The sequence below is a fragment of the Saccopteryx leptura genome, chromosome 12 (genome assembly GCF_036850995.1).
Source record: "Saccopteryx leptura isolate mSacLep1 chromosome 12, mSacLep1_pri_phased_curated, whole genome shotgun sequence".
In the NCBI taxonomy this organism is placed as follows: Eukaryota; Metazoa; Chordata; class Mammalia; order Chiroptera; family Emballonuridae; genus Saccopteryx; species Saccopteryx leptura.
This window is the reverse complement of record NC_089514.1, coordinates 17,969,357-17,996,335: the sequence shown is the minus strand read 5'-3', so window position 1 is coordinate 17,996,335 and position 26,979 is coordinate 17,969,357. Positions and strand designations below refer to the sequence as shown.

At 43.7% G+C, this 26,979-nt stretch overlaps 1 protein-coding gene across 5 annotated transcripts in view; it reads left to right on the top strand.

The window, feature by feature from the left end:
• DNAH11 (dynein axonemal heavy chain 11) overlaps positions 1-26,979 on the top strand; it is a 302,981-nt gene that overhangs the window by 45,467 nt on the left and 230,535 nt on the right. For 3 of the 5 annotated variants that reach the window (XM_066354491.1, XM_066354489.1, XM_066354492.1), the window contains exons 13-26: positions 928-1,032; positions 1,175-1,567; positions 5,217-5,549; positions 6,156-6,410; positions 6,489-6,658; positions 7,061-7,283; positions 13,408-13,524; positions 13,648-13,734; positions 17,076-17,234; positions 18,139-18,226; positions 19,671-19,825; positions 22,426-22,548; positions 24,010-24,132; positions 26,575-26,799. In XM_066354491.1, coding sequence (XP_066210588.1) covers positions 928-1,032; positions 1,175-1,567; positions 5,217-5,549; positions 6,156-6,410; positions 6,489-6,658; positions 7,061-7,283; positions 13,408-13,524; positions 13,648-13,734; positions 17,076-17,234; positions 18,139-18,226; positions 19,671-19,825; positions 22,426-22,548; positions 24,010-24,132; positions 26,575-26,799 — 2,556 coding nt within the window. Of the gene's footprint in view, positions 1-927; positions 1,033-1,174; positions 1,568-5,216; positions 5,550-6,155; positions 6,411-6,488; positions 6,659-7,060; positions 7,284-13,407; positions 13,525-13,647; positions 13,735-17,075; positions 17,235-18,138; positions 18,227-19,666; positions 19,826-22,425; positions 22,549-24,009; positions 24,133-26,574; positions 26,800-26,979 lie in introns of all 5 variants that reach the window. The other 2 variants (XM_066354493.1, XM_066354490.1) reach the window with 1 other exon arrangement.

Here is a 26,979-nt window from a genome sequence, read left to right as displayed (position 1 = left end):
TACTGAGGATGGCTCCCTGGCCTCCATCTCAGGTGCTAAGAAGAGCTTGGTTGCTGAGCAATGGAGCTATGCCCCAGATGGGCAGAGCATTGCCCCCTAGTGGGCTTGCTGGATGGATCCCAGTCAGTTGCATGCAGGAGTCTGTCTCTGCCTCCCCCTATCTCACTGAATAAAAAAACAAAGTACAAGTATATAATAGCAATTATATACATATTTATATGTATGTATTTACATATAATGACTATATGTACATATATACAGTAAATACAACATATATATTTTATTTTTTAATTAAAAAAATTTTTTTTGTGACAGAGAGAGAGACAGATAGGAAGGGAGAGAGATGAGAAGCATCAATTCTTCATTGCAGCACCTTAGTTGTTCACTAATTGCTTTCTCATATGTGCCTTGACTCGGAGGTTTACAGCAGACCAAGTGACCCCTTGCTCAAGCCAGCGATCATGGGGTCATGTCTATGATCCCATGCTCAAGCCAGCTACCCTGTACTCATGCTGGTGAGCCTGTGCTTGAGCTGGATGAGCTCACACTCAAGCCGGCGACCTTGAGGTTTCGAACCTGGATTCTCTGCATCCCAGTTCGATACTCAATGCACTGCACCACTGCCTGGCCAGGCACAACATACATATTTTAAATGCCTATCTTCAAGTCTGATAGCTTGGTGTACTTATGTTGCTGTCTTTGGCTTGAATTTGTTCTCTGACAGTGGGCCATACTCACTGATTTGTACCTTCATTATTTATATTGCTATGGAATGTGTGATTGTTGCTTTTAAAAAACGTATGAGACAAAAGCCTCTTTACTTTGACAGTTTGAAAATATTAGTAATTATTGGATGAAAATATGCTTTGATTTTAACTTGTTTTAAAATAGAATGATATGCAACAATCATTGATTTTCTCTAAATAGCTAGTGGCTACCTTGAAGGAAGTGAAATACCTGTTGATGTTGAAGAAGTCAGACATCCCGAATTCCGCCTTAGCCATCTTCAAAAACAGAAACACGATTTTAAAGGTTGGTATTTTTATATACCAGGACATATTTTGAACAGAAACGTTTTGAATTTTAATGATTGACGTGGAGACCTGTGATACTTTTATGCATCTAAGGCAGATACAGGAGCTTTCACATGTGTTTGGGGTCTTATTTTGCTTAGTACATTGGAAATCTTGAGCTTCTCGTGCGGGACTATAACAAGCTGAAGCAGACAGTCCTGGAAGTGGAGTACCCTCTGATTGAAGACGAGCTGAGGGCTCTGGACGAGCAGCTACAAGCCGCCGCGACATTGCTGACGTGGCAGGATGACTGCTGGGGGTACGTCGAGAGGGTGACCACGGCCACCTCTGAGTTGGAGCGCAGAATCGCGCGCGCGCAGAACAACGTTGGAGTCATCCAGCGGACCATGCGGGCGTGGGCCGAGTGCGCGCTCCTGCCCCGGAGAGAGCACAGGAGGGAGGCTGCCTTCACTCTGGAGGACAAGGGCGACATCTTTACCAAGAAGTACAAGCTCATCCAAGAGGATGGCTGCAAGATACACAACTTGGTGGAGGTAATGGCTTTTCAGGCCACAGCATTCACAGATGATCTTTTTTTTTAGCAGAGAGAGAGAGGGGCAGACAGGGAAAGACAGACAGGAAGGGAGAGAGATGCAAAACATCTGTTCTGTTCTTCATTGCGGCACCTTAGTTGTTCATTGATTGTTTTCTCATATGTGCCTTAACAGGGGGCTATAGCAGACCGAGTGACCCCTTACTCAAGCCAGTGACCTTGGGGTCATGTCTATGATCTCTCACTCAAGCCAATGACCTTGGGGTTTTGAACTTGGGACCTCAGCATCCCAGGTCAATACTCTGTGTACTGTGCCACCACCTGGTCAGGTCATAGATGATATTTTCATTTAGTTTAAAAAAAAAAAGAGCCAAAATATTCAACCTAATAATGCCGAACTCTGCATTCTGAAAGAGGTTTATGTGTTGTTTTGTTAGGCATTTAAAGTGGCGGGGTTTGCGTTACTTGCCTGTAATTTCTATAGATTTCTCGATTCCCTTTTCTGAGGGAAGAGATCGGAATGTGAGATATTTGATGAATGGAAAGGCAGGAGATGGGACCCTTATCGCTGTCATAGTGAGATCCTCTTTTGGAGGCTGTGAATAGCCACCATTATTTGTTGAGTGCCTGTAGGTACGAGCTCTCTTGTTTACAACACCTCGTGTCACGCTGTCAACCATCTGCTAAGGATGGCATGATGATAGCTCTGGCTTTTGCACTGAGGGGAAATAGGAGCTGGAGGCTCTGCTCACATGTTTTGCTGGCTCCGTTGGGTGTGAACCCCAGCAGAGCCAGGGAATGGTAGACAGGGAGACCATCGGGAGGCTATTCTAACAGTCCAGGTGACAAGTGATGCCGGCTTGGGTCAGGGCGGTAGTGACAAAAGTGCTCACAGGCAGCATATATTTTGGAGGTAGAGCCAACAGGATTTGTTGTGACAGGTCAGAGGAGAGTGAAGTCCAGGGCAACTTCAGGTGTTTGGTCTGAGCAACAGGAAGAATGATACAGGGAGGACTGTGGTGGAGCAGCTTTTTTAGGGAAAAAACAGGATTTGGTTTGGACGTGCTAATTAGATATGCCTGCTCAAGGGGAGATTTTGAGTAGGTTGGCGTTGCCAAGTGGAAGTCTAGAGTTTAGGGGAGAACTTTAGGCGTGCGACACAGAATCAGAGTCAGAAGCACAGACGTGATATGGAAAGCCATGGGCTTAGATGAGATAGGGCAGTGGTCGGCAGACTGCAGCTCATGAGCCACATGCAACTCTTTGAGCCCTTGAGTGTGGCTCTTCCACAAAATACCACGTGCGGGTGCTACCTTGATAAGGAACGTACCTACCTATATAGTTTAAGTTTAAAAAATTTGGCTCCCAAAAAGAAATTTCAATCATTATACTGTTGATATTTGGCTTTGTGGACTAATGAGTTTGCCGACCACTGAATAGGGTGTGGATCCACTGTAACAGAGAGGAGGTGCATGGACTGGCCTTGAAATGGTCCCTGAGTGATTTTTCTCCCCTCTCATCAGCAAATGGTTCTGAGCCCTGTGTTCAGACTTCCAGTGAGGAATGTGGTTTGGAGGAAAGCCGTGGAAATAGGCAACAGGGTGATTCCATGCTGCCTTTTCACACTGTGTCCTCTGTGGCTGTGGGATCTCGGTGGCTACCGGCAGTCAGAGTTTAAGAGGAGGAGGGAAGGGCGGGATCAAGGAAGCTTGGGCTTGGAGGTGACCCGAGCGATCATTTAGTGACCTTTCTCTTCCTTTTTCTCCCTTTGCCCTAAATTGTTGAAGATAGAACCCTTTTTATAAATGCCACCCCAGCAATACCCACTGGGTCTCTTGGTGTGAGAAGTATAAACAATGGGGCCAGCACAAGCGTGTTACTGTGAGGCTGGGAAAGTGTCCCACCATGGGGAGTCAAGTGGCACGGGTTCTAGTCCTTGCTCAGCAACTGGCTTCCGACCAGTGTAACGCTGCATGTGTGTTAGGGCTTTGCAGAGACTGAATAGACGGCCTTTAAGGATTTCTTACTAGCCCTGAGATCTATAATAGATCCCCATTTCAGGTATCTACAGAGGAGTCAGGCTGCTGTCAGCTGCCCGGCGTGTGTACTGCACACCGTGGGCTGCGGGTCACATCTCCTACCCAGATGTAAATGGTTTCACTTGGATGGTGAACAACAGAGCATCCCTGAAAGAATAGTTCTTAAATTTGTTTGAGGGCAAGAAACCCCTAGAGCAAGGGTCCCCAAACTTTTTACACAGGGGGCCAGTTCACTGTCCCTCAGACCATTGGAGGGCCAGACTATAAAAAAACTATGAACAAATCCTTATGCACACTGCACATATCTTATTTTAAAGTAAGAAAACAAAATGGGAACAAATACAATATTTAAAATAAAGAACAAGTAAATTTAAATCAACAAGCTGACCAGTATTTCAATGGGAACTATGCTCCTGTCACTGACCACCAATGAAAGAGGTGCCCCTTCCGGAAGTGCAGCGGGGGCCGGATAAATGGCCTCGAGGGGCCGCATGTGGCCCGCGGGCCGTAGTTTGGGGACCCCTACCCTAGAGCTTGCTCGTTTCAGCCCTACTTTATCTGGAGCTAGGCTCACTCCTGCAGTTCAGATGTTTACATACAGCACACACCTTCGAATTTTGAATCCTATATCCACAGCGGCAAATAGTCAAAGAAAGCAGAAAGCGCAGTCTACCTTATGACCAGTTCCCATTCCAATGTCTCCTTTTCTCTGTGCCACTGTTATTGGCTTGGGCATCTGCCCTGTGGCCTGTGTGAACTCTCTCAGAAGGTGTCTCTGGAATCACCCTGACTGCCCACCTGGCCTTTCAAATCCATGTTCCCAGGCCTGTACCACTGCATGCCCAACCTCTAGCAGTCCTTGACCACGTCTGTGTCTGGCCCTGTGGTGCCCCATGGACTGTTCATAACTTCACCCACGCTCTTGGGAGATGCTGAAAAGGGAGAAGAACTTCATGTTGTTAAAGCACACAGAGAACCTAGACTTTACCGGACCAGTGTTTCCCAAGCTAAGCTACTGTTCCATAGACTGCTCATAGGTGGCTTGCGAGAAATATTCTTCGTGTTTGGAAGCAATTGGGTTATTAAGCCAAGCTAAGTAAACCTGACTATAACAGGTACACTTTGAGTCTCTAAGAATGGCCAAGAGTACATAGCACTTTGCTGACTTAGTGAACTTTGGATATCCCAGGACAGTGTTCTCTGAAGGATAGCTTTGGGGAAACCTCTTCATTTACAAGCAGGTCTCTGGAAGGCAAAGTCCACGGCCACATAGAGTTAGGGACAGAGCAAGAATTAGAGCCTAAATTGAATATACCATGAATGAACTGGGAACTAGTGTATTTCTTGTCTGTATTTGAAGATAGCAATCTTATAATGACTTTCTTTTAAAGAATGACTTTTGAATGTCTCTTTAAAATGGACTAAATGTTAAAAAAAAAATCCTGCTTCTATCTTTACTGTCTAGCATAAGTTTCTGCAGCCTAGCGTTAGAATGTTCCTGTGTCAGGCACAAAAATGCAGTCTCTTCCCTAACGAATTATTTAAATAGAATGCTTTTGTTTTTATGCTCATTAGTGTTTGTACTCATGTGTTAATAATTTATGTTCCTAGGAAAATAGAAAGCTCTTCAAAGCCAATCCTTCTCTGGATACCTGGAAGATTTATGTAGAATTCATTGATGACATCGTGGTAGAAGGCTTTTTTCAAGCTATAATGCACGACTTAGACTTCTTTCTGATGAATACAGAGAAGCAGTTGAAACCTGCACCATTTTTTCAGGCACAGATGATCTTGATGCCCCCCGAGATTCTGTTTAAACCTTCTTTAGAAAGAGAGGCTGGGGATGGCGTCTACGATCTGGTCGAAGAAATGCTGTGCAGTAGTTTTAGGATGTCCGCCCAGATGAAGCGAGTAGCGACACATCTGGAGATAGCAAATTATCAGGTATTTTCTTTGAAAATGGGTGTTGGTTTTTATCTTGATGATTTCAAAAGAAATTGGGTTGGTGGAGAGTACAGGAAAGGAGAAGTTGGAAAAAAACAGCTTCATTTTTTTTTTTTTTTTTCATTTTTCCGAAGCTGGAAACGGGGAGGCAGTCAGACAGACTCCCGCATGCACCCAACCGGGATCCACCCGGCACGCCCACCAGGGGGCGATGCTTTGCCCCTCTGGGGTGTCGCTCTGTTGCGCCCAGAGCCATTCCAGCGCCTGAGGCAGAGGCCACAGAGCCATCCCCAGCGCCCGGGCCATCTTTGCTCCAATGGAGCCTTGCTGCAGGAGGGGAGGAGAGAGACAGAGAGGAAGGAGAGGGGGAGGGGTGGAGAAGCAAATGGGCGCCTCTCCTGTGTGCCCTGGCCGGAAATCGAACCCGGGACTCCTGCACGCCAGGCCGACGCTCTACCGCTGAGCCAACCGGCCAGGGCCAACAGCTTCATTTTTGATTGTAGCAACTACTCTCCCTTTGAAGAATTGCCTTGGGTACTGTGATGTTGCACATAATTGATAGATCAAGATTGGTTTTAATAAGTGCTCGGTTTTCCTCTCATTTAGAACGACATGGATAACATGTTAGGCCTGGCGGAGGCCAGGCAGGAAATAATGAACAGAGTGGCAGGCGTCATCAGCAAAGTCTCGGACTTCAGAAATACCCTGGACACGTACGCTTACCTCTGGGTGGATGACCGGGCTGAGGTCATGAAGCATTTTCTCCTGTACGGCCAGACTGCGTCATCCGAGGAGATGGATGCTCAGGCCAGCGAAGAGCTCCCCGAACAACCCCCAACTCTAGAACAATTCAAGAAACAGGCAAGGAAGCCCTTGCGCTTTTACCGTAGTTCTTGGCTTTTGATTTGAGTTCTAGTGATTTTTTTTTTCTAATTGTAGATCGACATTTATGAGGCATTGTACATTCAGATGAGCAAGTTTGATGACTTCAGAGTGTTTGATAGTTGGTTCAAGGTGGACATGAAGCCTTTCAAAGTAAGCTTGCTGAACATTATCAAAAAATGGAGCTGGATGTTTCAGGAGCATCTTTTGAGATTTGTCATTGACAGGTAGTCTTTTGTGCTTTGATATTTGGACTTAAAATTTAACCCCTGACTGCTTTCTAAAACTGAGATGTTAATTTTTTAAGAGCATTAGTACTACCCATTTTATTAATAGAGATAACCAGTAATATTTAATTAGGTAAATAGTGAAAGTAAGATTCAATCAACTCTGGCCAGGTGGCTCAGGTGGTTGGAGTATCATTACAATGTGCAGAAGGTTGCCGGTTTGATCCCTGGTTAGGGCACATACAGAAATAGATTGACGTTTCTCTCTCTCCTATCTTCTCTTTCTAATATCAATAAACAGATTTTAAAGAATGATTCAGTCAGATCCTATACTTCTAAATGTGCAATGAGCTTAATTTGTGTTTGTGTGTGAGTACATATGTGCGTATATGTATTTAATAGTCTGAATGAGCTACAAGAATTTATAAAGGAAACAGATGCCGGACTTCAGAGAGAACTAAGCAAAGGTGATCACGATGGTCTAGTTGACATCATGGGGCATCTTCTGGCTGTAAGAAGCCGACAGAGCGCTACTGATGAGCTCTTCGAGCCTCTCAAGGAAACTATCACACTCTTGGAAACCTATGGCCAGAAGCTGCCTGAGCAAATCTATGTTCAGCTAGAGGTAAGTGGAATGGTAAAATAATCCTAAATACCATAAGTTGAGCATCTCCATTAGCCAAGTTCTTTTTTTGTATTTTTCTGAAGCTGGAAATGGGGAGAGACAGTCAGACAGACTCCCGCATGCGCCCGACCGGGATCCACCTGGCACGCCCACCAGGGGCGACGCTCTGCCCCTCCAGGGCGTCGCTCTGCTGTGACCAGAGCCACTCTAGCGTCTGGGGCAGAGGCCAAGGAGCCATCCCCAGCGCCCGGGCCATCTTCGCTCCAATGGAGCCTTGGCTGCGGGAGGGGAAGAGAGAGACAGAGAGGAAGGAGGGGGGGTGGAGAAGCAAATGGGCGCTTCTCCTATGTGCCCTGGCCAGGAATCGAACCCGGGTCCCCCGCACGCCAGGCCGACGCTCTACCGCTGAGCCAACCGGCCAGGGCTTCCATTAGCCAAGTTCTTTACCTGTACTCTTCGGACATCCTCATAACAACCTATACTGTGGAGATTAATGGTTTCATTTTATAGGTCAGGAGTGTGAAGCTTAGAGGATTGGACCACTTTGTGAAGGTCACACAGGTAGTGAAGCCAGCCAGGACTTGCTTGCTCATACTGCTCTGTGCCGGTGCCTTCTTGTTAGAAGGTGTTTGGGCAATAGAGAGCCTCTAAGTTGCTCTTTGAGGTCCACTCTATACATCACTTTCACACATGAAATATATTCTAGCTCTCTTTCATGTAAAACTGTCATTGAGAAGTGTCCTAGTCATTGGAAAAATACCATGGACACATTAATAAAGAATAAGGAAAGGACCTGATCTGTGGTGGCGCGCTGGATAAAGCATCAACCTAGAACACTGAGGTCGCCAGTTTGAGGCCCTGGGCTTGCTGGGTCAAGGCACATATGGGAATTGATGCTTCCTGCTCCTCCCACACTCCTCTCTCAGTCTAAAAAAAACTCATAAATAAAAGAATAAAGAAAACCGAGTCTGGGTGGAGAAATTGCTGTGTTTCCCAAACAGGATTTCTGTGTCACCCTCCTGTTTCCATGCTCTGAAAAGACCTGGTGGCTACTGTGAGCCAGATGATGGACCAAGTCTTTTTAGTTGAAGCTGAAACCGTGACTGAAGACCTCACAGTTGAACCTCTGTCTCTGTGCCCACACTGACGTTCTATAGTTTGTATAAGGTCTACCGGAAAGTTCTGTCTGTTTTTGGAATGAAACAAAATACAAATTTTTCTTACCATCAATAAACTTTATTAAATAATATAATTGCCATTATTGTTAATGATTTCTTGCCAGCATGAGGGCAATTTGTATATCCCATTTTTGAAAAATGTTTTTATCTTTTGATGTGAAAAATTGAACCAGTGCTTGTTTGATATCTTCTTCATTTTTGAATTTTTTGCCCTTCAAAAAATTTTGTAAGGACAAAAACAAGTGAGAGTCGGAGGGTGCTAAGTCCGGGGAACATGGTGGATGCGACAGACATGCTTCTGTAGCATTTCTTCCTTGTTGAAATTCGTAAAAATTACAGTGGCGTAAATGAACAACTTTATCAGTAGCCATGGGTACACTATTGCTTCACACATAAGACTAACGTGAATCAACTTTGTTTTAGTTAATTTGCTACGTCAGTATGTATACATTAAGTGATAAAAATAGAGAGGCACACATGCGCCAAATACAATAAACATGTGCTTACGTGTTGAAACTTGTTGTGATAGAAACGGACAGAACTTTCCGGTAGATCTTATATATGTATATTTATATCATCCACGAGCTCCGGGGATAGGTTTACCTTCAACCTTGCAAATGTGATCGCTCGACACATTAACTACAAAAAGCTTTTACTGAGTTATAGTTCAGTGATTAGAACATGGAACTCAAACCTAGATTTGTTTCCAAGAGCTGTCTGAGTCCATCTCACCTGCTTGCCTCAGAGGGGGCAGTCACACGGCCCTCGGGATACGTCCTTATTTCTGTACACTCTCCGGTGTCCCATTTCCCACTTTCCGTTCTTCTTTCTCTTTTTTAAATTGAGGTGACGTTCATAGTTCATATAACACAAAAGTGACCATTTCAAAGCGTATGGCATTGAGTGCATTGCTTGTGTTGTGTAACCACTACCTCTGTCTAGTGTCAAAACATTTTCATCGCCCCCAAAAGAAACATCAGACCCATTAGTTGTCCTTCCCTGCCGCCCTGCCTCCCCCCACCAGCGCCTAACAACTGCCAATCATTTTGTGTCTCTATGGGTTTACTTATTCTCGATACTTCGTATCAATGGAATTATACAATATGCGGCCTTTTGTGTTTGGCTTCTTTTATTTGAGGTTCATTGGTGTTGTAATTTATATCATTACTTTATTCCTTTCTGTGGCTGAATATTGTTCCATTGTGTTATACGTACCGCAATTTGTTTAGCTTTTCATCTACTGATGGACATTTGGGTTATTTCCATCTATTGGTTATTGTGAAAGGTGCTGTTATGAACATTGATGCACAGTGTATATTTTAAAATCTTTCTGAAATCACTTAGGAACGAAATTGCCGGGTCATATGGTAATTCTAAGTTTAACTTTTTGAGGAACCACCGAACTGTTTTTCATGTTGGCTGCCCACTTTTATATCCCTCATTTTCTTTTGTGAGGGTTAAATGCAGCAGTATATTTACAGGTGCTCTCCTGACTATAAAGACTCTATATAAATAATTACTCTATATGCATTATTACATTCTGCATAAGTATGAACTGTTCTTAGAATTGAAAATCCCGTTAGGTATAGAGTAAAATGTGGATAGATATATAACAAGGATGAAGGATGATCTAGTTACTAGTAGAACACATTATAAATATTTGGTTTTAAAAACATTTGGATAGTCTTTCAGTCAGAACTTGGGGCTTAAATTACATAGAGATACCAGTTATAACACAAGCAATTAGTAATGTGGGATTTTAGCCACAGCCTCCAGAATTTGTATTACAAAAGTTTGACTCGCTCGTTAAGGTTGTGGCAGTATTGAAAATGTTGGGCCATTCCATATTTCAAATGTGAGCCCCACGTTTAGCGATGTGTGTACTGGTCAGGAGGAAATACAAGACTGGTAGGCAGAACAGGTTGTATGTGGAGTTTAGCAGTGCCCCAATTTTATTTTAATTAAAGCAACTTGCAGTAGTTACTATTTCTCCTTTATAATTATTAGCAGTGATAATATATACTTCCCAAGTACTTGCCTTTGCTTGGTTCTGTCTAGAAGCCCTTAGATAAGGCTGTGTCCTCACACCTGTACTACGTGCTCTGCAGCTAGATTAAACTTTTTTTTTTTTTTTTTTAACAGAGATGGAGAGAGTCAGAGAGAGAGGGATAGACAGGGACAGACAGACAGGAACGGAGAGATGAGAAGCATTAATCATTAGTTTTTCATTGCGCATTGCGACACCTTAGTTGTTTATTGATTGCTTGCTCATGTGCGCCTTGACCGCGGGCCTTCAGCAGACCACGTAACCCCTCGCTTGAGCCAGGGACCTTGGGTCCAAGCTGGTGAGCTTTTTGCTCAAACCAGATGAGCCCACGCTCAAGCTGGCGACCTCAGGGTCTCGAACCTGGGTCCTCGGCATCCCAGTCCGACGCTCTATCCACTGCGCCACTGCCTGGTCAGGCTAGATTAAACTTTTAATCTTCAAATTTTATTGATTCCCTTCCCTACTAAGAAACCTTCATTCACTGCCCGTAGCCTCTGAATCCCGCCAGTTTCCATGAGAGCCCGCTCTCGCCCCATCCTGCATTGACACCCTTCCCTCATGGGATCTCCAGGGAGCTCCCTCTAATCTCTGTCTGCTGAAACCCAGTTATTCCTCTGAGCCTAAGATTCGAGGTTACCTCCTGCTGGATCACATCCATTGTTGAGACTTCGGAGATCATCTGATCTTTTGGTTTTCAATGCAAATCTCTTTTTTTTTTATCAAGTGGCAGCTTATTTGAAGTCCTCAAATAGAAAGCAGGTAATATATTATAGCTGGTGTAGTGGGCTGAGTGGCCTGAGCCCACTGACGGGACCTCTTTGTGGCTTCCTGCCCGTGGCTCCTGAATGGACCTCACGTGCTACTTACTTAGGTTCCGGGGGACCCACTGGAAATGCAGAGTGAGACTGCACAGGTGAGGATGCAGAGTGGTGATGAGATAAAGAGTGGAAGAACGAGATGAAGGGCAAGTTCTGAGCCCAGGTCCCTTGGCCTGGTTTGGTGTTCTTGTCACCAACCATGTTGCCTCTCAGATATTTAAATTCCATGACACACAGGCCTCCCATGGATGTTAACACATTGTGTCACGAAGACTCATAGTCGTGCGAGCCTCTCTTTTGCTCTGACAGGTTGTAAAACAGTAAGTCAGAGAATGCGTTTGACCTTTGTCTCACTCCTGCGTCACACAGACACAACTGATACTCAGCCCAGGGCTCACTTCTTAATTGGTGGGTATTGAATCGTTCATCAACTATTTATCCAGGGTTACAAAACCTGGATACCTTTGATTTCTGCACGTCAGCTGCACAAGCGGAGTCCTACCCCTGTGGCTGGTTTCACATGACAAAACCATTTCGGTGTCCCAGGAGATGACCCGGAGAAACAATGCTCTGTTAGTCTGGACACGAGGAATGCTTTTCAACAGCAATTAGGCACAATGGCTCTTCAAAGAAAAGAACTTCCTGTTGTCCTAGTTGCATTGTGGTCAGGCAGGGTCCAGTTGAGCTGCTACCTGAACTACTCACTGCTTCTTTTGTACATCAAGCAGCAATTAACTTTCCTTGATCTCTTCTTCAAAAAATTCTGGTAATTCAAAATCCACCTAACCTAAACGCTCAAACTCTCTACAGAGCTTCAGGGGCTAGAGACAGTGGAGGGTGGGGTTGAGTCGCACTAGCATCTCTGACCTGCTACATTGTTAAACATGGCTCCACTCCTAGTTAGGGATCACCAAAGTCATCTCCAGAATGCTTTCATTTTATTCCCTCAACAGTGAAACAATCTTGAAATTTGAGTTTATTTTGAAAAGACTTTTAGTTATTCTGAGACAAATCTTGTATCAGAGGACATCTCTGGTTTATGCCTGGGCGGTATCAATGCAGGGTGGGTGCCATGGGTCAGTCTGGACTTCAGCCCAGCTCTAAGCTTACTTTTTGTCACTTTAATCTTTTTTTTTGAGATTAACTCCTCTTATAAAGGAACTAGAAAGCCCGGCGGTCATACAAAATGACCGCTGTTCTAGATATTATAAATTGTAATTAAAATGATTTGTGCAAAGGTGTCTGCTAATTCAAACTGAATTACCCAGGGCAGGCGGCGAGGACGCCCCTTTGCTTAGTGCCCCACGGGGTTTCCCCCTTCTACTTGCTTAATTGCTTAAAGTAGAGTGCAATGAAGGAAACCACTGACGGTACATTTCTTAAGAGCCACTGCTAGCTCAATAAATAAAGGTGATTTAAATAATAAAATGTTAATTCACATGTCAAAGATCTCTTTGTACACAACATTTCTTGTGTAGATCTTTCCATCAGTTTTTGCGTTTCGGTCAGCATTAATCTGTCGTTTTTTTGCATTTCTCTCCTGCCTTTGTTCAAGGGACTCATTTTGTCGAGACAGGCTTTTTTGTCTTGCATCTGAGGCAAGCCTTGTTTCTCTATGCTCATCAGTCTCATTTTGCCGAGAAAGATGCATTTGCTCTGCGACTGAAGCAAGCCTTGACTTTCTCTGCTCAGTGGTTTCTTTTTGTCGAGAAAGCCGTTTTTGTGCAGCTTTAGCTCCTTTTCTCTCCTCTTCAGTGCTGTATTTTCTAGGAGGCATTCTTAAAAGAAATTACGTTAAGACGTAGTTTTTATGTAAAACAGATGATTGCCAATGCAAACAAATGTTCACCTTCCCCCTGACCCGCTCAATTTGCGTTCAGCCATGGCAACTTCACCCCATTGGCTAGTACAGTTACGCAAGCAACCAATAAGCTATCGGCGACAAACAGACACTTAAGCCGCATATAATAAAGATGAGACAATGACAGGGGTTAGTGTGGAGATGACAATTGTTTAACTCTGTGGGGTGGGTTGGCTCTAGGCATTGCAGTAATTTTCCGTTTGCACCTGTGTTTTTGTAGGAATTACCTGAAATGTGGGAAACTACCAAAAAGACCGCAGCAATGGTCCGGCATGAAGTATCACCTCTCCAGAATGCGGAAGTCACTCTTATAAGGAAAAAATGTATTTTGTTTGATGTAAGCGAGCTACTAAGTTTTTTTCTGTTTTTTTTTTTGTTGTTGTTTTTTTTAAAGAGAGGTATTACAAGGATTATTGAAGCTCTTTGAGATTCACTTTCATTTCTTTCCTGCCCTGATCAGGGGAAGCAGGCCGACTTCAGGGAGAGATTCAGACTCTCTGCTCCTTTTGGTTTTTGTGCAGAAAATCCATATACGGTGCTGGATAAGGTAATGCTGACCTCAGTTCTTGCGTGTGTGTTACTATAGCTATTTTAGAAAGCAAATGTAGACACGGCTATATTTTGCCTTAGCTTTGCAGTTAGTTATAGGAGTTGAGAAATAACTATTTAAAACACAGCAATGAATAGTTTTTTCCAAATACATTATATTGGTTTAAATCATGTCTTTCAAAACCACTATTATTATCAAAGTCATCATACTAGTGAAAGTAACAGCTACGACTTTTAAGTACTTAATATATATATATATACATATATATATATATATATATACGTTAAGAACTTTGCTAAGTGTATTGCTTACATTATTTTATTTTTAGTTCTTGCCATTTCCCTATGTTGTAGCTTCTATTTTAAGTAGTGGATAGTTGGTCCTGTCTAAACACCCACAGAGATATTTGGTTCATGCCAAAAGGCCCTTAAAATTTGGTTCTGTCCCTAATGTGCATAGGTAATACAATGTTGCTCATCTTTAAGATCCAAACCTCAACCCGTCTACCTATCCCCCTGTGCCAGGACCACCTCAGCTACCAAGGCAACGAGAGTTGTCATTGGCAATACAGCCACAACACATGGGACCAAGAAGACATGATAGTATTTTTTAATGTATTAATCCTGTAAATCAGAAATATATACATTATGGGCCATGTGGGTCCAGGGCCATTTTCATAGGAACGTTTTCTGAGTGTGGATGTTTTGACAGGACCAAATGTCCTGCAAGGCCTATTATTCTCTTGTTTTCAAATAATAAAAAAAAAAGAGTAATCATGTATAATTAACTTGTTGGAGATTACACAGTAACTAATACAACTAGTATTAAAATTCTAACTAATTTTTTTAATCAAAATTTTTAGTCATTTTACTCGTTTCTATGTGAATTTTGCTGGTAAGAAACTTCATAGCTTATTCTTAACTCTGAATAGCAATATTACTGAGTCCTTCAATCCTAGTTTTTAATGAGCTGCTTTATTATGGTCGCCTATAAGAATGAATAAAATGGGTAAGTAATCCAGAATGGTGAGTTATTCATCTGAGGCTTGAATAAGTGATTTGAACTTTTATTGGGAAAATAATATTGTTTGGTTTCTCTGGAAATTTTTTTTAATGTTTATTGATTTGAGAGAGAGAGAGAGAGACAGACAGACAGACAGACAAGAATATCAGTGTGTTCCTGTATGTGCTCTGGCCAGGGATTGATCCAGCAAACTTGGTGCTTTGGGACGAAGCCATAACCAACTGAGCTATTGACCAGGGTGGCTTCTCTAGAAATTTTAATCAAGCAGCTGAAACGAGCAAATGACTTTGTGCCGTTTAGATTTGGAGCTGGGCGTCTTTCTGGGTTCTTCCTCTAGGCTGCCCTCTGAGTTTGCTTCATGCTGGGGATAGTTTTCACTCGTTAGACTGGTGTGAAACTTGCAGCTAACAGCCAGGACCGCTCTCTCCAAATTTTGGGTAGAATTTAGTTTTAACTGCTTTTAATACATTGGAAAAAACCCCACCATTCTGTGTAGCATAAGGTTTTCTCTTTCACTTGGCTGAAGAAGAATAGTTAATGTAGTCACTGAAAAGGAGCAGGTTAGAATATGCTAATAGAGTTGTGGTTTTTTTAAATGATTCCGTCTAAATTTTGGGTGGTTTGAACAGATTGTGGATGGGAGACATTTTTATTTGACTAACCAATGTACTGTTGTAAGCATTATTTACTAAATCTTGACATTTGCATGCTATACTGTAACAGCATATAGTCACATATTTATTTTTTTATTTATTAATTATTTTCTTTATTTTTCTGAAGTTGGAAACAGGGAGGCAGTCAGACTCCTGCATGCGCCCGACCGGGATCCACCTGGCATGCCCACCAGGGGGCGATGCTCTGCCCATCCGGGGTGTTGCTCTGTTGCGACCAGAGCCATTCTAGCGCCTGAGGCAGAGGCCATGGAGCCATCCTCAGCGCCCGGGCCATCTTTGCTCCAATGGAACCTTGGTTGCGGGAGGGGAAGAGAGAGACAGAGGAAGGAGAGGGGGAGGGGTGGAGAAGCAGATGGGCACTTCTCCTGTGTGCCCTGGCCGGGAATCGAACCCGGGACTTCTGCACGCCAGGCCGACGCTCTACCACTGAGCCAACCGGCCAGGGCCTAGTTACATATTTAAAAGTCAGAGATATTTATCCTTGTCTAAAAAATGTGTTGAGGGGTATTTTGAATATAAGTAGGGTTGGGTTACGTTTCTCTTGATGTCGTGTGTGTGTGTGTGTGTGTGTGTGTGTGTGTGTTCAGCATGCATAGATAACAATTGTATAATGAAAGAATATTAGAGTACTAAAATTTTTATTTACATAGTAGGAAATTAAGAGATGGTTGGAAGTTGATGAACCCCAAAAGGATTCAGTATTTAAAGTTAAAAAGGAAATTAAAAGAACGTAATTGTTGCATCCTGAGAGGGGGATGGGGAAAGTCGAAAGTGGAAAAACAAAGTTAAACCTCCTTTTTTTTTGCAAAGCCTGTTCCTTAGTGTGCTGTCTGACCTTGGTCAGTCTGGAGGGAACGCCTTGCGCACAGAGCTGAGTTAGTGAGTGCACCTGAGGACTGGGGCGTGGCCCTGGGTTTCCGGGGCGTTTCCTGCAGCGCAAGCTCCTCTCTGCTCCTTGTACATTTACCATGTAATTCACCACTCTGTTGATAAAAGCTCAGAACTGGCTTGTTAAGAAAGAAAAAAATGAATCAGCTTACATTTAGTATAAAGCATAATCTCTTTTACATACAGTAGATGGGAGGGTAGCTGTCCCTTGGTAAAGAAAATCATGCACTGAACTTTCTCATGCTGGGCTGTGGTTCCTCACAAATCCTCTTTGGTACATTTTGTACTATTGCTTCTCTCTAGGATGTTTTTTGAATCTGAATGTTGTTTTTTTATATTTTTTTTGAAGAAGTGATTTATTCTTAAGTGGCAGCTTCTGGAGCCTCATCTTTTGCTGCCCGGCAGAGTCCCCAGCTGCACAACGGAAAAAAATCAAGAGGAAAAAACCAAATCCATAGACATCGGATCTGATGCCAGGGCAACTTCGGCTGAAATCTGTAGGGAGAACATTGCTAACACTGTTGTATTTATTAATAGTCTGCTCTCTCTCACCTTGTGAGGAGCTGCGAATTTGCTCTTCTAAAGCCTGCTACTTTACCAGTAATTACACTGCAGATTTAAAAAGAATTGACTTTCTTTTTGAAATCAAAGTTGCTAATGTTGCCGTGAGCAGAGGTGAGCAGAGCCACAGAAGCTCTGGCGGTTCGCTGGATGTGAAGGGTATCGCTGTGTGTTGGTGTGTTTTCTCCGTAGGCATACCGAGAGCTTGAGGCATTAGAAGAAGAAATGTCCCAGATGCAGGAGTCCACTCGTCTGTTTGAAGTGGCGCTTCCAGAGTACAAACCCATGAAGCAGTGCCGCAGGGAAATAAGACTGCTCAAGGGACTCTGGGATGTCATTGTTTATGTCAAAGTGAGACACTGCTTTTTGAAAGCATGCTTTTTCTTTTAGTGATTGTTTTGTATAAATATGCAACTTTCTGTGTCTATGTCATTCTACCTGGGTTTTATGTCTTGAAATATGTAGTGTAGATACTTCCCCATGCCCTGAATTAGAGTTCATACATCTGTGTTAGTAGAAGAGCCTTCTCTGAATATTAGTTGTCTTATTTTTAGTTCGGAATGGAACTGTGTGTAGTGAGTTGACTGCTTCACATCCTTTGGGGCAGTTATGTAGGATATAAATAAAAATTAATATATAAATAGGTATTACACATATAGAGGGTGACCTGTTCGTACAAACTCATGTATACCCATGCTTATACTTATGTGTGTGTGCATATATACATCAATCTAACTAAAAATAAAGTTAATTTGTATATTTTTAATTAAGTTACAGACTTAAATGTAAATATAAATTCTAGGGAATTAGGCATATTGCAACATGCATTATACATAATTTTCCTTGAAGTTAATTGAAAGCCATCTAGAAAGATATCAACAAGAGAGGATATAGTCAAGAAGTTAATGAAAGTTTTATTCATAATGGATTATGACTCTTATGAAAACCTGGTATATTTAGTGGTTACATATTTATCCAATTCATCTAAAGTACTCAGGATTAAATGATAATGATGGTGTGTGTACGGAATTGTCATTGCTGCTAGAAATGAATGTTTTAGCCTAAAGTTTGACATGTTCTGACAATTTTTCTCTTTTGGCGATAGGAAGTTTTGACAAGTGTGCTTAATCCTGAAATAATTGTCTTTCCACCGGGTGACAGGGCTACACTGTGTACCATCAGTTTATATATTTTGCTGTGGAGACTTGCTTTCACCAAATGTTGTTGACACTTTTATCTGCTTGTGTGTTTTCAGAGGAGCATTGATAATTGGACTAAAACTCAGTGGAGACAGATTAATGTGGAACAGATGGATGTAGAGCTCAGAAGGTTTGCCAAGGCAAGTTCCATAACTGTCGCTTACAACAATTCATCTTCCTCAGCCCCACCTCCCTCCATCTTCCCTAACCTTGTGTCTGCTGTGTGGGCCGTGTGTCCTTATGGACTCGCACAGGATATGAGACAGTGTTTTTGTCGTTCCCCCCCCCCCTCAGCCAGTTGCACTTTTAATCAAGCCTGACTTTCTGTGAATGAGTGCAGGAAAGCATATTAGGGCTAATGAATTTTTGAGTAGCCACTGTAATCATGAGTTTCCTCAAGCTGTCTAGAATGGAGAATGTTAAGATTAGGAGTACTAGGGTAGAGAGGTCAGCCTTAGGAAAGCTTTTGAATTCTTTCCTTAGCAACTGTGAACATTTTTGTATTTTAGAAAATACCTTTTGGGTCTAGAATTTGGGGTGACTAATTGGAGTTTGCCACTTGTGGATTTCTGTGGAATACTCTGATCTCTGCGCTATTGATACTCCAGCACCCCAAGGGGGCTCCGTATATACAGAACGGAGCTGTTTTGAATTTAGCGCTGTGATACTGAGTCCCCATGGCCATGTGCCCTCTGAAGAGAGCAGACCCTCCTTGGATAAAGCCAGCGTGCATGGAGGAGAAGGCAGTAAAAAGTGCACAGGGTCTGCTGGTTTCTTTTCTCCCCAGAACATCCTTGTCTCAACTCAATCCTGAGCTCAGCTTCTACCAACTCTTCTCAGTTTTTTTCTCCCATGTTATTCCAAGGACCCTACCTAAAATCCCATCCTTCTTTAGAATGGCCTGGCGCCCCTCTGTCCCATGACTGAGCTCACTCCCTGCTTAGCTCTGCCCCCATCTCCTAACCCCTCTGAGTGACAGTTAACCTCCACTCCCAGCTGCAGTTCTTTTGTTTTGTTTTTAAAACATGTTGCATCGTCCTTTTCTTCACTCTGAGATTGCTGTTTTCTGATGGGTTTTCTCATTCCCAATTCTGAATGTTGTTCCATGGACCAAGAAGAAAGCCAAGTCAAGGGCCCCATCAGATGCGTCTTTAGGTCCTGAGATATGTAAGTTCCAAGGAACAAACACGCTACTGACATTTCAAGGCTACCGTTTAAAAAAGTCGGTCTTTGGAGGAAGGTTTTAGTAATCCAGTTTTGAGATACTTTGTTTCTAGAAGAAACTCTTCATTGCACATGTCCTATAAAATCTATTCCTTCCCTACATTCAGTGTCCCGTGGGACATTTAGTTAGCGCCTGGAGTAAGAAACCAGTGTGTGTCCAAGTGGCTTGTGTGTAGTGGATTTATGTGTATGAGTGGGTTCTTTTCTGTTTCTCTGGGATTAGTCCTTAATCTAGGGGTTTACATGCTTTTACACTCTTTCCTAATTCCAGGAAATGTATATTTATTCTTTCAAAGAAAGCAAATTATAAAATGTGTTGTTATATCTGGGAACATGCTTTTATTTCTTGCTTTTCCTTAGGAAGTCTGGTCACTAGACAAGGAAGTCCGAGCGTGGGACGCATACGCAGGCGTGGAGGGCGCCGTGAAGGACATGAGAGCCTCCCTGAGAGCCATCGCAGAGTTGCAGAGCCCCGCCCTCAGGGACAGGCACTGGCACCAGCTCATGGAGGCCACTGGGGTCGGTGTCCTGAGCCTCACTAATTGGGTATTTTTGTGACTGGGAAGTGTTATTTCTTGCTTTATGTTATTCATCAGGGATGAAGTGGGGTTTGTGACCTGGTCTCTGGTCACGTGAGAGGCTAAGCTCCTGGAGACAGGACAAACAAATGGGACGTGCAAAGATCCTAGTTTTAGCCGCCTTCTGTGGACCAAATGTGTCCCCTGAAAAGTCATATGTTGAAGCCTGAATTTCCAACGCGATGTGTTTGAAAGTGGGGCCTTTGGGAGATCCTTGAGTCATGAAGGTGGAGCCCTCATGAATGGGAGTAGTGCCCTTGTAAGAATGTAAAAGACCAGAGTTTCCTGTTCTCTCATTGAATGCGAGGATAAAATAAGAAGACAGACCTTTGTAAGCCAAGAAGATGGCCTTCACCAAGAACCTGTCCCTGCTGGCACCTTGATCTTGGGCTTCCAGCCCCTAGAACCGTGAGAAATAAACCTTTGTTGTTTAAGCCGTGTAATCTGTGGTTTTCTGCCACAGCAGCCTGAGCTGACCAAGACATCCATCCCACTTTCACCTCTTACTGGCTGTGTGACCACCACCAACACACACAAACTATTTCGAATTTGCCTCTTTACTAATAAAATGAGAGGACTGCTGTCTTCTCTCACACCTCAGAGGATCAAGTAAGAGAATGTAAAGGCATTTCATAAAACACGACATAACTGCAAAGAATCTTAGAGAGGATCAGCAGGCAGAGAAATGAATTTAGGGAGAGAGGGAATTGGAAATTGTCATTTTGTTCATCTCACAATTTAGTAATAATGCCTTTTTTGATAGTTTTTTGATGGTTTTTATTTTATTGCAAAATATAAAATTGTTTCTCATCTGTCCTTGCCACGCGATGTTACATTTTCTTGTCTAGCTGCATCTTTCAAGGCAAACATACCAATCTTACAGTTCATTTTTAGGGCAGGTGACCTCTTTGAATTTCGGGTCTATGAAAGGCAGCCTGGTCTGTTTGTTTTCCCCTTAGGCAGCTCTAGACCTTGAGGGACTCCCTGTTAAAAGGCTCTCAAGATTTCAGGACTGTTTGCTGAGTTTCCAAACTAGGCTTTGGTGTTCCAACCCTAACCCTGTGTAACTCTGGGGTCATGGGCAACTCACCTGCTCTCCAGATCTCACTTGTCTCTTTTATGAAGTAAAAATAATGCATAACGCTTCCCATGGAGAGTTGGTGAACAAATTAAAAGATGAGACCCCCCAGTATGTAGTAAGTGCTCAATAAATTATCCCCGGAGCTATTATTTTTACAGAATCTTTTAGACATTGGATATTTAGACTTTGCAATTGATTGATTGATTCATTCAGAATAGTCTTTGTGGAGTTTCCCTATATGTAATAAACTGTGGGCCCCGCCCCCCTCACACTGCCTCTGGTGACATTTCTTCTCTCCACAGCCTCTTCCCTGTGTCCTGCCTTTCTGCAAACTAGGAAGATGTACTTTCTCTGGCAGACAATTTAGAAAAAGGCACCTTCCTCCAGACTGTCCCCGGGCATCAGAGCGGTGGTGGAATTCAACCCGCACATGTCGCCTGAGCTGGCTGGTCATGTTCAGTGCACAAACTGCACAACCGATCGGGTGGTCCCATTCCGTAACCCCTGCTCATTGTTTCTCTAACACCTGGGTCCCTGGACCCATCAGCTGTGGAGCGAGGCCAAATGTGATGCAGAGACGGGGTGACTGACGCATGGGGTGTGCCCAGGATCTCCCAGGTGTTCACACTGAGAGCCCCATGTTCCAGGAAGCCCCTCAGCGCTGGGCCAACAGGGATGTTTAGTCACCCTGTGCAGAGAGGCAGATGGGGAGGGCCAGAGGAGACCGCAGCTTTCCAGAGCAGGGGCTGGAGAGTCTCAGCAGCAGCAGGAGGGGAGATGGTTTTCTTAGAACCATGTGGCTGTTTCAGCTCTTCATTCGCAAGGATCATGGGTGACTTTGGACAGATAGGTAAACCTAAGAGATTCTTAGCAAATACTGGGATGTGTTGGAGGAGTCGGCAAGATGGTGGAGAAATAAATGTGAGTTCTCTTTTTCACATGGTAAATAAATATGACTAATGACACTGTGAGTGGAAATATCCCCCCCCCCAGGAACGATGATTAAATTAGTGATAAAAATAGGTTTAATCACGGAAGCAACTGGGAATTATGTTCGGTGAATAGAGTGCTGTAAGAGGAAAAGACAAATTAGCTGCTACCTGATTCCTGGGATTTCGACCAAATTATAATAAATGAACGTAGTGATTCTCTTTTAAAAATGGGTTTTGTGGGGAAAGGAGATAAGAAATGAGCTGACAAGGGAAGGCTATGGAACAAAAGAAGGTAGAGTATAGTGTGAACGCGACCTAAGCCTTGGTCCTAACGTCTGGGGGGCGATGCCTTAGTAACTGGGAGTAAAAAGCCACGTCTCTGAGCGTCTGAGACGTTCAGAGCTAGAGGTGTGCTCAGCAGCTGACCGGAGTATATTTAGCTATGACTCATTCCTCTGGCCATTAGGTAAAAGGAACCAGGACTCTCCGTGGGATATAAATTCTGCCTCCTATTTCCCCCCTAATCAGGTCAGATTTTCCATAAACGAAGCCACAACTTTGGCAGACCTGCTGGCCTTGCAGTTACACCAGGTGGAAGATGATGTCCGGAGCGTCGTGGAGAAAGCCGTGAAAGAACTGGGGACTGAGAAGGTACTGTCCGTGGGGCTGTTTCTTCCCACACTGGGCTCCTCCTGCGCATTAGCGGCACGTCGGCAGACTCGGGGAGTCCTCATGCCATGCTTGTGTGGGGACATGAGGCCCAGCTTGTCCTCTGCTAGGGTCAGGGTGTGACATGGACAAGAAATGAAACCATTTCAAGCCAGAGGAAATGTGTGAAACAAGAGGGTCCTTCTAGTTGATGATACCAGAAAACAACATATCGTTTTATTTGTAGCAAGCACTGCTTTAAGTGCTACATTTAAATTAATTCATTTAATTCTCTGAGAGAAGTAATAGTCCTATTTTACAGATGAGGAAACTGAGGTAGAGAGGTAATTAACTTACCCAACTTCACACAGGGGAACTGGGATTCACACTCAGGCACTGTGAGCAACACCTGTCTCAGACTGACTAATGTGTGTGTCATACCAAACATTTGGGTAACCTTTTATATCCCCTGCTGCGCTAGCGTTCTGTTTCAGTGAAGGATGTGAACCTCTGATCCAGTAGACATTTGATAGTGATGTGGTGCTTGTTCCTTTTTGTGATGGAATTTTTTCTCTAAACCCATCACTGTGTAGTATTTTGAAGGAATAAAAACTGAAGCCAGTAATGTTTGCTGTCAGTTACTCTGTTTTTCAAAAAATATTTTAAAAATTCAAGATGCTAGCCTGGATATTGGTTTATTTATTTATTTATTTTGTGGCAGAGACAGAAAGAGTCAGAGAAAGGGACAGATAGGGGCAGACAGACAGAAAGGAAGAGATGAGAAACATCAATTCTTCGTTGCGGTTCCTTAGTTGTTCATTGATTGCTTTCTCTTTTTTTCTTTTTTTAAATTTTTTAAATTAATTTATTTATTTTTACAGGAACAGAGAGAGAGTCAGAGAGAGGGATAGATAGGGACAGACAGACAGGAACGGAGAGAGATGAGAAGCATCAATCATCGGTTTCTCGTTGCAACACCTTAGTTGTTCATTGATTGCTTTCTCATATGTGCCTTGACTGGGGGGCTTCAGCAGACCGAGTAACCTCTTGCTCGAGCCAGCAACCCTGAACACAAGCTGGCGAGCTTTTTGCTCAAGCCAGATGAGCCCATGCTCAAGCTGGAGACCTCGAGGTCTCAAACCTGGGTCCTTCCACATCCCAGTCCAACGCTCTATCCACTGCGCCAGCGCCTGGTCAGGCTGATTGCTTTCTCATATGTGCCTTGACTGTGGGGCTACAGCAGACCGAGTGACCCCTTGCTCGAGCCAGTGACCTTGGGCTCAAGCTGGTGAGCCTTGCTCAAACCAGATGAGCCCGCATTCAAGCTGGCGACCTCGGGGTCTTGAACCTGGGTCCTCCGCATCCCAGTCTGACACTCTATCCACTGTGCCACTGCCTGCTCAGGCTGGATATTGGTTCTAAGTTAAATTTTTGTATACATTACTTATTACTATTTCTCTCTAGGTTATAACTGAAATCAGTCTGACCTGGGCAACCATGGAGTTCTCTTATGAAGTTCACTATCGGACGGGCATTCCATTATTGAAGTCTGATGAACAACTCTTTGAAACTCTAGAGCACAACCAAGTAAGATGGACATTTTTTTATTACAGGTTTCTTGTCTTTTAAATTATGGTTTTAGACTTATTTCACGTTTCCATGTTATTTATTTGCTTATTGGGCATCTACTTGTACCAGGCTTCTGACATGGTACCATTTGGGATCAAAAGGTATGAACACTTGTTCTCAGGGAACTTGAACTTGAGTGAGGAGACAGACGGAAGGGGTCTGAGAAGAGACAGAGAGGCTCTGTGACGGGGCGGGTAAGGGACACGTCTATGCAAAGGTAGAAAGTCAGACCCAGAGCTGCCAGAGGTTCCGTGTGGAACTGGAGGTTGAGAGGTCACTGCTGGTGTCTGGATAGTTGACAAGCTACATAATGAGAGACAGAGAAGATAAGCAGCAGAGAGCAGAGCTTCAGAAAAGGCTGCATTTGGTGAACAAAGGAGTCGTAAAGGAGACAGAGAGAGTAGTCAGAGAGAATAGAAAAAGGAGACTGCAATATCATAGAAACCATGAGATAAGTCTTTCCCCCAAAGAAGAGTCACATGTCATAGAAACAACCTAAGTGTCCTTTGATGGATGAATGTGTTAAGGAAAATGCTTGTGTGTGTGATGGAATATTATTCAGAAATAAAAATGAAATCCTGCCTTTGTGACAATGTGGATAGACCTTGAGGACATCATGCTAAGTGAAGTAAGTCAAACCAAGAAAGATAAGTAGTGTATGATCTCTCTTACACGTGGAATCTAAAATATCCGAACTCAGAGACAGGGTAGAATGGTGGTTGCTGGCGCTGGGGAACGGGGAAACGGGGAGATGCTGGTCGAAGGGTACCAACTTCCAGGTCTGAGAGGAAGAGTTCTGAGAATCTAATGTATAGCGTGCTGACTGTGGTTAACAATTCTGTATTATATACTTGAAAATTGCTTAGAGACTAGATCTTTAAATGTCATCACCACAAAAAAGTAATTATGTAGGGGATGGAGGTGTTAACTAACCTTATTGTGGTGACCATTTCATAATATGCGTGTATCAATAAAATCGTCACATTGTACACCTTAAACTTACACGATGTTATATGTCAGTGATATCCCTATACAGCTGGGGAAGAAAAGACTGAAATGTATTAAATGCTTCACATTTGCTACATTAAGCTCTTAGAGGTGAAGGAGAATGAGAAGAGGCCATTTTGCTCAGTGACTTGCTGAGATTTAACTGTCAGAGGGTGGTCAGAAGTGCCTGGCGGACGGCATGGTGTTAAAGCAAGCCTGGCTTTAAAGAGCCGCAGAGTTCAGTAATAATCTAAAGGGGGCGGGGGAGCAATAGAAGCTTGAGTGCTTAGTGAGTTAGAGGGAGGTTAGTTTTATTTTTTCCATACTGAGGGGGGAAAAAAAGAAGGACACACAACCTTGGCATGATTTCCAGGGAAGGACCAGAGGGAGGGTGAGAAAGAATGGAGAATAAAGTTTATAAAAGCTGCAACCTAGTGCACACAATATTTTTTTCTGCCTATGTAGCGGCATATGGCCATCATGTAGAATACATGTTATTTATTTATTTTTATTTTTTTCTTTTTCTGAAGCTGGAAACGGGGAGAGACAGTCAGACAGACTCCCACATGTGCCCGACCGGGATCCACCCGGCACGCCCACCAGGGGGCGACGCTCTGCCCACCAGGGGGTGATACTCTGCCCCTCCGGGGCCTCGCTCTGCCGCGACCAGAGCCACTCTAGCGCCTGGGGCAGAGGCCAAGGAGCCATCCCCAGCGCCCGGGCCATCTTTGCTCCAATGGAGCCTCAGCTGCGGGAGGGGAAGAGAGAGACAGAGAGGAAGGAGGGGGGGGGGGGAGGTGGAGAAGCAAATGGGCGCTTCTCCTATGATCCCTGGTCGGGGATCGAACCCAGGTCCCCCGCACGCCAGGCCGATGCTCTACCGCTGAGCCAACCGGCCAGGGCTAGAATACATGTTAAATGCAATTGCTTATAGTTATTATATATTTTTGGATTTAATACCATTATTCACCCGTTTAGCAAATACTTATTAAATGCCTGTTCCTCGCGTTGCGTGCTTGGTCCTAGGACTCTAGCAACAAAATGAACAGGTATGTCAGAGGAGGGGGTGGGAGCCTGGGGAAAAAGGTGAAGGGAGTAACGAAGTCCAGATTGGTGGTTGCAGAACAGTCACAGGGTTGTAGGTAAATTACGGCTTAGGGAATACAATCAATAATATCGTGATAACTGTGTGCGGTGCCAGGTGGGCACTTGAAACATCAGGGGGACCACTTTGTAAAGAACATGATTTTCCAACCACTGTGCTATACGCTTGAAACTATACAGAATAACACTGAATGTCAATTGGAATTGAAAAATTAAAAAAAAAAATTAAAATGTAGGCAGGCTTCTCTCTCGCGGTCCTTACGGTCTACCAGGTTAGGGGTTACTTCCGGTTCTTTGCCTTGCCTTGAGGTTCAGCTGCAGGCTCTGCTTCAACACAAGTATGTGGAGTACTTCATCGAGCAAGTCTTAAGCTGGCAACACAAATTAAACACAGTGGACTCGGTCATCTTTACGTGGATGGAAGTCCAGCGAACTTGGTCTCGCCTGGAAAGCATCTTTGTTTGCTCAGAAGACATTCGAATCCAGCTGGTGAAAGATGCTGGAAGGTTCGACGGGGTGGATGCTGAATTTAAGGTTCGTAGAAGTCGGGCTGCTGCTCTCTGTCCTAGCAGCGTTTTCCAAACCATGTGAAAATCTTGCAGAGAACCGTGAGTTGGGGTATTGTATTTATACGGATATATGTTTGCATTTGAGGAAATAGAGGGTCAGGACTGTTGTTGTTGTTTTTCTTTTTGTATTTTTCTGAAGCTGGAA